Source organism: Ursus americanus, chromosome 26 (genome assembly GCF_024610735.1).
Source record: "Ursus americanus isolate L20-20 chromosome 26, mUrsAme1.1.p, whole genome shotgun sequence".
In the NCBI taxonomy this organism is placed as follows: domain Eukaryota; kingdom Metazoa; phylum Chordata; class Mammalia; order Carnivora; family Ursidae; genus Ursus; species Ursus americanus.
In genome coordinates this window covers 45,398,144-45,409,277 of record NC_142152.1, presented here as the reverse complement: position 1 = coordinate 45,409,277, position 11,134 = coordinate 45,398,144, and the positions used below count along the sequence as shown (strand labels likewise).

General features: G+C 49.2%; 1 gene segment (V, D, J or C); it reads left to right on the top strand.

Moving 5' to 3' along the window:
• The first annotated feature begins 10,876 nt into the window (after positions 1-10,876).
• Positions 10,877-11,134, top strand: part of LOC123793498 (Ig alpha-1 chain C region-like) — a 159,256-nt gene continuing 158,998 nt past the window's right edge. Inside the window, 1 exon segment of the C gene segment in view lies at positions 10,877-10,934. Within this exon segment, the coding sequence occupies positions 10,892-10,934 (43 nt within the window).

Genomic DNA, 11,134 nt, shown 5'->3' with positions numbered 1-11,134 from the left:
ATAACACAATAAAAAATATTATTATAAAAAAAGAAAGCTGGGATAATAATTCTCATATCAGACAGATTGGATTTTAAACTAAAGACTGTAGTTAGAGATACAGAAGGACACTATGTTATTCTTAAAGGAAGTATCCAACAAGCGGATATGACAATGATAAATATCTATGCCCCCAACAGGGAAGCAGCTAGATACACAAGCCAACTCTTTACCAGAATAAAGAGACATGTAGATAATAATACGTTAATAGTAGGGGAACTCAACACTCCACTCTCAGCAATAGACAGAGCACTGGAGCAGAAAACCAACAAAGAAACAGCTTTGAATGACTAACTAGACCAGATGGACCTCACAGATATATATAGAACACTACACCCGAGAAAAACAGAATACTCATTCTTTTCGAATGCACATGGAACTTTCTCCAGAATTGACCATATGCTGGGTCTCAAAACAGGTCTCAAATGATACCAAAAGCCTGAGATTATTCCCTACACATCCTCAGACCACAATACTTTGAAACTGGAACTCAATCACAAGGAAAAATTTGAAAGAATCTCAAAAACTTGGAAACTAGAAACCATCCCGCTCAAGAATGATTTGGTAAACCAGGAAATCAAAAATCAATTTAAACAATTTATGGAGACCAATGAGAATGAAAACACAGCAGTCCAAAACCTATGGGACACTGCAAAGGCAGTCCTAAGGGGAAAATACATAGCCATCCAAGCCTCACTCAAAAGTATAGAAAAATCTAAAATGCAGTTTTTATATTCTCACCTCAAGAAGCTGGTGCTGGAACAGAAGGACAGGCCTAACCCATGCACGAGAAAGCAATTGATCAAGATTAGAGCAGAGATCAATGAATTAAAAACCAGGAGCACAGTAGAACAGATCAATAGAACTAGAAGCTGGTTCTTTAAAAGAATAAATAAGATCGATAAGCCACTGGCAAGACATTCAAAAGAATAGAGAAAGGACCCAAATTAATAAAATCATGAATGAAAACAGAGAGGTCACAACCAACACCAATGAAATAGGAAGGATCATTAGAAACTTTTATCAACAGCTATATGCCAATAAATTTAACAACCCGAAAGAACTGGATGCCTTCCTGGAAACCTATAAACTACCAAGACTGAAACAGGAAGAAATGGATTTTTTAAACATGCCAATTAATTATGAAGAGATTGAAGCAGTGATCGAACACCTCCCAAAAAACAAGAGTCCAGGGCCTGACGGATTCCCCGGGGAATTCTACCAAACATTCAAAGAAGAAATAATACCTATTCTTCTGAAGCTGTTTCAAAAAATAGAAACAGAAGGAAAACTACCAAACTCATTCTATGAGGGCAGTATTATCTTGATCCCCAAACCAGGCAAAGACCCCATCAAAAAGGAGAATTACAGACCAATATCCCTGATGAATATGGACGCCAAAATTATCAACCAGATCCTAGCTAATAGGATCCAACAGTACATTAAAAGGATTATCCATTACGAACAAGTGGGATTCATCCCTGGGATGCAAGCGTGGTTCAACATTCACAAATCGATCAGTGTGATAGATCATATCAACAAGAAAAGACTCAGGAACCATATGATCCTCTCAATAAATGCAGAAAAAGCATTTGGCAAAATACAGCATCCTATCCTGATTAAAACCCTGCAGAGTGTAGGGATAGAGGGTACATTCCTCAATCTCATAAAAACCAACTATGAAAAGCCTACAGCAAATATCATTCTCAATTGAGAAAAGCTGGAAGCCTTTCCCTTAAGATCAGGAACACGACAAGGATGCCCACTCTCACCATTATAATTCAACATAGTACTAGAAGTTCTTGCAACAGCAATCAGACAACAAAAAGGGATCAAATGTATCCAAATCAGCAAAGAAGAAGTCAAAATGTCTCCCTTCGCAGATGACATGATACTCTATATGGAAAACCCAAAAGAATCCACTCCCAAACTATTAGAAGTTATAGAGTAATTCAGTAGTGTGGCGGGATACAAAATCAATGCTCAGAAATCAGTTGCATTTCTATACACGAATAATGAGACTGAAGAAAGAGAAATTAGGGAATCCATCCCATTTACAATAGCACCAAAAACCATACGTTACCTTGGAATTAACTTAACCAGAGACGTAAAGGATCTATATTCTAGAAACTATAAATCACTCTTAAAAGACATTGAGGAAGACATAAAAAGATGGAAAGATATTCCATGCTCATGGATCGGAAGAATTAACATAGTTAAAATGTCCATGCTACCCAGAGCAATCTACACTTTCAATGCTATCCCGATCAAAATACCGAGGACATTTTTCAAAGAGCTGGAACAAACAGCCCTTAAATTTGTATGGAACCAGAAAAGGCCCCGAATTACCAAGGAACTGTTGAAAAGGAAAAACAAAGCTGGGGGCATCACAATGCCGGATTTCGAGCTGTACTACAAAGCTGTGATCACAAAGACAGCATGGTACTGGCACAAAAACAGACACATAGACCAATGGAACAGAATAGAGAGCCCAGAAATGGACCCTCAGCTCTTTGGGCAACTAATCTTTGATAAAGCAGGAAAAAACATCTGGTGGAAAAAAGACAGTCTCTTCAATAAATGGTGCTGGGAAAACTGGACAGCTACATGCAAAAGAATGAAACTTGACCAATCTCTCACACCATACACAAAAATTAACTCCAAATGGATGAAAGACCTCAATGTGAGACAGGAATCCATCAAAATCCTAGAGGAGAACATAGGCAACAACCTCTACAACATTGGCCGAAGCAACATTTTCATGACACATCTCCAAAGGCAAGAGAAACAAAAGATAAAATGAACTTGTGGGACTTCATCAAGACAAAAAGCTTCTGCACAGCCAAGAAAATAGTCAAAAAAACTAAGAGGCAGCCCACGGAATGGGAGAATATATTTGCAAATGACATACAGATAAAAGACTGGTATCCAAGATCTACAAAGAACTTCTCAAACTCAATACATGAGAAACAAATAAACTAATCATAAAATAGGCAGAAGATATGAGCAGACACTTTTCCAATGATGACATACAAATGGTTAACAGACACATGAAAAAATGTTCGAAATCATTAGCCATCAGGGAAATTCAAATCAAAACCACACTGAGATACCACCTTACGCCAGTTAGAATGGCAAAAATTGACAAGGCAGTAAACAGCAATTGTTGGAGAGGATGTGGAGAAAGGGGATCCCTCCTACATTGTTGGTGGGAATGCAAGTTGGTACAGCCACTCTGGAAAACCGTGTGGAGGTCCCTTGAAAAGTTAAAAATTGAGCTACCCTATGATCCAGCCATTGCACTACTGGGTGTTTACCCCAAAGATACAGACGTAGTGAAGAGAAGGGCCATATGCACCCCAATGTTCATAGCAGCAATGTCCACAATAACTAAATCGTGGAAGGAGCCGAGATGCCCTTCAACAGATGACTGGATTAAGAAGATGTGGTCCATATATACAATGGAATATTACTCAGCTATCAGAAAGAACGAGTTCTCAGCGTTTGCTGCAACATGGACGGCACTGGAGGAGATAATGCTAAGTGAAATAAGTCAAGCAGAAAAGACAATTATCATATGATTTCTCTCATCTATGGAACATAAGAACCAGGAAGATTGGTAGGGGAGGAAAGGGATAAAGAAAGGAGGGTAATCAGAAGGGGGAATGAAACATGAGAGACTATGGACTCTGAGAAACAAACTGAGGGCTTCAGAGGGGAGGCGGGTGGGGGAATGGGATAGACTGGTGATGGGTAGTAAGGAGGGCATGTATTGCATGGTGTACTGGGTGTTATACGCAACTAATGAATCATCGAACTTTACATCAAAACCCAGGGATGTACTGTATGGTGACTAACATAATATAATAAAAAAACATTAAAATAAAAAAAAGTCCTTGTAGCAGCAATCAGACAACAAAAAGGGATAAAAGGTATCCAAATTGGCAAAGAAGAAATCAAACTGTCTCTCTTCACAGATGACATGATACTCTATCTGGAAAACCAAAAAAATTCCACTCCGAGACTACTAGAACTTATAGAGCAATTCAGTAATGTGGCGGGATACAAAATCAATGCTCAGGAATCAGTTGCATTTCTATACACAAACAATGAGACTGAAGAAAGAGAACTTAGAGAATTCATTCCATTTACAATAGCACCAAAAATCATACGTTATCTTGGATTTAACTTAACCAGAGACGTAAAGGACCTATATTCTAGAAACTACAAATTACTCTTGAAAGACATTGAAGAAGACACAAAAAGATGGAAAAATATTCCACGCTCATGGATTGGAAGAATTAACATAGTTAAAATGTCTATGCTACCCAGAGCAATCTACACTTTCAATGCCATCCTGGTCAAAATACCAATGACATTTTTCAAAGAACTGGAACAAACAGCCCTTAAAATTGTGTGGAACCAGAAAAGGCCCTGAACTGCCAAGGAAGTGTTGAAAAGGAAAAACAAAGCTGGGGGCATCACAATGCCGGATTTCGAGCTGTACTACAAAGCTGTGATCAAAAAGACAGGATGGTACTGGCACAAAAACAGACACATAGACCAATGGAACAGAATAGAGAACCCAGAAATGGACCCTCGGCTCTTTGGGCAACTAATTTTTGACAAAGCAGGAAAAAACATCCAGTGGAAAAAAGACAGTGTCTTCAATAAATGGTGCTGGGAAAATTGGACAGCTACGTGCAAAAGAATGAAACTTGACCAATCTCTCACACCATACACAAAGATAAACTCCAAATGGACGAAAGACCTCGATGTGAGACAGGAATCCATCAAAATCCTAGAGGACAACATACCCAGCAACCTCTACGACATCGGCCACAGCAACCTTTTTCATGACACATCTCCAAAGGCAAGAGAAACAAAAGAACAATGAACTTGTGCGATTTCATCAAGACAAAAAGCTACTGCACAGCCAAGGAAACAGTCAAAAAAACTAAGAGGCAGTTCACGGAATGGGAGAAGATATTTGTAAATGATACTACAGATAAAAGACTGGTATCCAAGATCTACAAAGAACTTCTCAAACTCAATACACGAGAAACAAATAATCAAATCAAAAAAAAAAAATGGGCAGAAGATATGAGCAGACACTTTTCCAATGAGGACATACAAATGGCTAACAGACACATGAAAAAATGTTCAAAATCATTAGCCATCAGGGAAATTCAAATCAAAACCACATTGAGATACCACCTTACGCCAGTTAGAATGGCAAAAATTGACAAGGCAAGAAACAACAAATGCTGGAGAGGATGTGGAGAAAGGGGATCCCTCTTACATTGTTGGTGGGAATGCAAGTTGGTACAGCCACTCTGGAAAACAGTGTGGAGGTCCCTTAAAAAGTTAAAAATTGAGCTACCCTATGACCCAGCCATTGCACTACTGGGTATTTACCCCAAAGATACAGACATGTATCTCCCGCCATGAAGTAGTGAAGAGAAGGGCCATATGCACCCCAATGTTCATAGCAGCATTGCGCACAATAGCTAAATTGTGGAAGGAGCCGAGATGCCCTTCAACAGATGACTGGATTAAGAAGTTGTGGTCCATATATACAATGGAATATTTCTCAGCTATCAAAAAGAACGATTTCTCAACATTTGCATCAACATGGACAGGACTGGAGGAGATAATGGTAAGCAAAATAAGTCAATCAGAGAAAGACAATTATCATATGGTTTCACCCATTTATGGAACATAAGGAATAGGAAGATTGGTAGGAGAAGAAAGGGAAGAAGGTAGGGGGGGTAAACAGAAGGGGGAATGAACCATGAGAGACTATGGACTCTGAGAAACAAACTGAGGGCTTCAGAGGGGAGGGGGGTGGGGGAATGGGATAAGCTGGTGATGGGTAGTAAGGAGGGCACGTATTGCATGGTGCACTGGGTGTTATACCCAAGTAATGAATCATGGAACTTTACATCAAAAACTTGGGATGTACTGTATGGTGACTTACGTAACATAAATAATTATTTAAAAACAAAAGTGTCTATGGCTGGAAATGCCCACAAGAGCATGCCAACAATGACAAGGGTTACAGCAAGTGTGACCTTGGGCTGTGATCATCCCTCTGGGTATACGTGGCTGAGTATTGAGCTTGACTCGATTTACTCCAGCCTCAAGGTAAAGAAGGTGAATGAGGTGTCATGATCTCTGAGGCTTTGTCAATGTCCAGGTTATTGCAGGGACTCACCTGAAGGCACAGGAATGTCCTGCTCTTGGGGGTGGGGAGGATGCTGCCCTCAGGACCTGAGCCCTGGAGCTACTGCTTCCATCGTGAAAGACCCATCATGGCCACCCACTCCTTCCCAAGGCAGCGCTCACAAGCAGCTCTTCCTTGCCAGCCAGAGAGCAGGTTGACATGACGTGTGTCCAGCAGTGTGTGCTCCTTAGACCCCGGCGAAAGAAGAGTACTCCCACGCCCAGGAGACGAGAGTATCAGGGAGGCCCAAGATGGACACAGGATTCACTCTGGACAAGGAAATGCAGAAGAAGCTGGGGCTTCCCTTCTTGCACAAAAAGCCAGATTGGCAATGAGCAATTAGCTCCTGCCCACCCCTCCTGCTTCAGGTACCAGTGACTGTGACAGCCCCTCTCCCGCCATGAAGGAACGGCCTTCACAGAGACACCTGCCCAACACCCCATACCTCAGCAGCTGGGCAAGTACCCGTCCTGACTCCTCAGTCAGTGAGGAGACCAACGTCAGCCCTGGCTACCCTGTCGTCAACCCTTTGTCGTGTGCATTGAAGGTGCTCCCTCCCATAGAGCATTATGACCGCCCCCGCCAGTCCCTTCTCTCAGGAACTTGGGGAACATAGGAGCCACCTTCCTGGGGCTTTGTTAAGCACCCCTCCCACCTCTCTGGGCTGCAGGGATGAGGTGGGGACCCTGCCGGGAGCCAAAGGGGTCTTTTGCTCTTTCCGTTGCAGGACTTGGTGCTCCTTCCCATTGCTTTTTCATCTTTGTTTGTAACCTCTTGCCTTTTTTTCTGGTTTTTACTCCTTTTTGCTCATGTCACAGGGCCTCAGAGGAGGGAAATTCTGTTTCTTATTCCTCTCTATTCCCTCTGGTGGCTTCTCACAACTGCTGGTTTGTCAGCAACAGCAGTCACTTGCTCTTTACAGCTTTGGCCTGAGAAGCGAAGCAAGAAGACGGTCCTCTTGTGTTTTTGCCCGTGAGGCCCTTCCTTCTGGAGTAAGGTGCTCAGGAACCAGCTCCCCAATGGTGGAGGCCATCGGAGGTCAAATATCAGCTACAATGCTTCTCCCCAGGAGTGTAAGGGATACTCTTGGTACTGGTGAGAGCGCACCTGCTTTCTGGTCATCTGGTCTACCGCCATGCCTGACTCTGGGGGAACACAACCCTGGAGTGTGATTACCTCATCAAGGCACGGTGGCACCACAGGCCTGGAAGGACATCAAGGCCCCTTGCCAGCCACTCCTAGCTCACCATTTTCAGAAGCAATTGCATGGACGTGTCCTGACTGACAGGATGCCCTCCCCACCTGCCGCAGGGGTTTGGCCTCCAGCTCAACTCCAAGTCTTGCTCAGGGCAGCTAAGTAAGCCAGGAGACACCTTCCCAGTCACCGTTCTGGAAGGGGTAGGGCCCCAGGAGCCTGCAGCTGTGGGCAGAGGCTGGAAGACCCACCAGTGAGCCCAGTTCTGGCCACCCCATTACACTGATCCAAATACCACACTTGGCACTCACTGGGGCACACACCTGTGACACCTGTGTCCTTTCCCTGGAGGGCAGGGGCAGGATCCCAGAACCAGGCCATGGGATGCTGCAGAAGGAGGCCAGCCTGGGCATGAGCATGGCCAGACATATGGTTTGCAGGCTCTGGACCCAGCCCAGCTGCCCTGACCCAAACTCCACACAGCATTGCCAGGAAGAACCAGGGATGGCAGGTCAGAGTTCTCTGTGCAGGGCTCAAGCACTCTGCCAAGGTTAGGTCCTGTCCTCCACGGGGACCGATAGGACTCGCTGATCTGCAAGAGCTGGACTGGGTCTTCTGCAGGCCAGAGGGTGCTGCAGCCTGACTGGTTCTCTGCCATGGTGAAGAGGCAGGGCTGGGGACTGGGGCTGGAAGGTGGAGGAAAGGGGCCGGCAGGCCTAGAGGGCACCTTCCCTCCCCCAGCCAGGAACTGAAGAGCCTAGAAAGCCAGAGCAGACCCTACCCTTCATCGCCTAAGAGGAGACAGCAGGTCCCAGGGCTGAGACCACAGCACAGAGACCCCAGCAAGGGGGTAGGGCTGGAGGAAGCCCTGCCTGCAAGCCAGGAGCCACCCCATGGGCCCCGGAGGGTGGGCTCGGGAGGCCCAGGCATGGTGGTGGGGAGGAACCACAGGCCATGACCCACTCCTCAACTTCCCTGCCCCCAACCCCAGGCCCCCAGGGCCAGCCAGTTCTCACACAGGCCATAGGATCACCTCCTCCCAGTGACAGGCCACTGCTCTTTCTCCAGGCTCCCCGCCTCACCCCTGCCTCCTCTCCCCCACCTGCTTCCTCCACAGGTAACTTGGGGCCGTTGTGCTGGTCTGCCCTTACACAGGGCACCCCCACTGTGCTCCCCAGGCTCATCCCTCACTGCCCCAGACCCAGACACTGTTCATGGGCTGGTGTCCAGCCATGTCTAGAGGGGACCTGCGCCCCAGCATCACGGCGGGGTCTCCCCAGCACCTCACATCAGCCTGCCGGAGGTCGACATCACCAGCTGCACCCCTCGCTGCGCCTGCACTGCACTCCCCAGCTTCTCCCCATTTCCCCGAGACCAGGCCAGGAGCCTGGAGCCCCACCCTTAGCCCCGAATCCTGGGAGTACCACCTCAGACACTCCCCTGCTCTCTCTGCCTCCTGCCCCTCACCCCGTCCCACGGGAGCCCGCGTGACCTACCTGCCACCCAGGGGCTCCCTAATCCTCTCTCAGCACCCAAGCTTCCTGCTCCTACTGCCCCCAGGGAAGCCTAGATCCATTGTCCACACTGTACTAGACAGAACTTTCCAGAAAGAGACTCTGAACCAGGCCTGCACATCCCTCCCCGTCTTTGAGGGGCAAAAAGGCCACCTTGGAATCCAGCCACAGCAAGCCACTCCTCTCCAGGCTCACGGCCAGCCTGTGGTCTTGGCTTCAGCTGTCCCTCTGCGTGGAATCCCCACCCCCCCACACACACACACCACTTCCAACACACTCTTCACCCACCCCCTCTGTCAGCACGCCCCAGGGGGTCATCATTCCCTCCCTACCGCCGGCTGCCTCCGTGCCCCTGGCCGCTGCCCCTGCGTGGTCTCAGCTGCCACACTCACATCAGCCCGTGGGAGCCCATGTGGGTCTCTGCCTCCCTGAAGGCCACACCTGGTGAACCTGCGGGTCCCAGCGCCCAGCCCCAGGCCTGATGTGTGGGGTCAGGGAGAGCAGCCCGTACAGGTGGGGGGAGCTCCCCGTGGACCATCACGCCCCTTGCCCTGCAGCTGCCCCACAGCCAGGGGCGTGCAGAGCTGAGAACCCTCCTCCAGGACTCACAGTCCCGGCGGGCGGGCACAGCTCCGGCCCCCCGGAGGCTGTGCGTGGGGGACAGTGAACAGGCAGGGTTCACGAGGTCCACAGACGTGGCTAAAGGGAAGGCGGCCTCATGGAAGGTCCCCCAGGGCCCGCCTGGCAGGAGTCATCCGCCTTTCAGGTCAGCCATGGCCCTGGGTACGGCCCCTGCCGGCAGCTGCCCCCGGCCTTCTCGGACCCACGGCTCGAACGCAGGCGGCCTGTGGGCACAGCCCTGGATCTACTCTTATTTCTGAAAGATAAAAGGAAAAATGATGCAGGAAGGCCTTCAATATTGATTATTGTTAGTGGCGGTGAGCTGTTTGCCGCCGTGTTGTCAGGAACGGCCGGAGGAAGGCCTTCAATATTGATTATTGTTAGTGGCGGTGAGCTGTTTGCCGCCGTGTTGTCAGGAACGGCCGGAGGAAGGCCTTCAATATTGATTATTGTTAGTGGCGGTGAGCTGTTTGCCGCCGTGTTGTCAGGAACGGCCGGAGGAGGGGGTCTGTGGCCCTGCCTGCTCCCCTCGCCTGCCTTAGGGCCCTGGGGTTTTGGCTGAGCCAGGAACCACAGTGCTAACTGGGACCACAGTGATTCACAGCCCTGCAGAAACCTGGTGGGGGAGCACTGCAGGGGTGGGCCGGTGCTCGTCCTCCAGCTCCCTGCAGACCCGCTGGGCGTCGACGGGCAGCCTGAGAAAGCTGGCAGCGGGGTGCCTAGTCGCCTCAGAAGGTGAAGGGACTTTGCAAGTCACAGCCTGGGGGACGGCCTGGGTCCCTGATGGGCTCGGGGAGGGGGGCTGTGTGCAGCGGCCTGGATACAGGGAGGCAGGCGTGGCAGCTTGGTCGGGGGTTGGGCAGGGCGCGCAGCCTGGGCCCGGAGCAGTCAGGGCCGCTGCAGGGCTGTGCAGGGAGAACATGACCTCAGGACCAACAGGAGTCAGGTGTCGAGAAGGACATCCAATGCCAGGCCAGGGCACTGGGGGCAGGAGGGAACATGCGGGGGCACAGGGCGGGCTGTTTCTTCCAGCAAAGAGCACACTTTCCGGCCCCGGGGCTCCCTGGGGACCCTGGGCGGGGGGGTTCTGCAGAGGCCCCAGCACAGGGACAGCTCACTGTGCATATGCTTACTTCGACAGCTGGGGCCAGGGCACCCTGGTCACCGTCTCCTCAGGTGAGTCTGCTAGCCCACGCTGAGCCAAGGCTAGCGTGCTGCTGTGTCTCCACTCGGGATGGAGGTCAAGTGGGTTTTTGTATGGGTGACGCAGCTGGACAGAGGCTGTGCTCCTGGGGTATGGATTACTGGGGCCAGGGCACCCCGGTCACCGTCTCCTCAGGTGAGTGTCCCCTGCAGCTGCTCTGTGAGCATCGGGCCAGGTCCCTGGGTCCGGCCGTAGCTCCGAGCCTGGGGTCCAGCCCGGGACCCTGCAGGACAGCAGGGTCTCCACTGGCTCCTGGGCCCCATGGGGACGAGACTCGGAGCTGGCAGAGCTCCTGGGGGGCAAGCACGCCGAGGGCCAGGCAGACAGGGCATAGG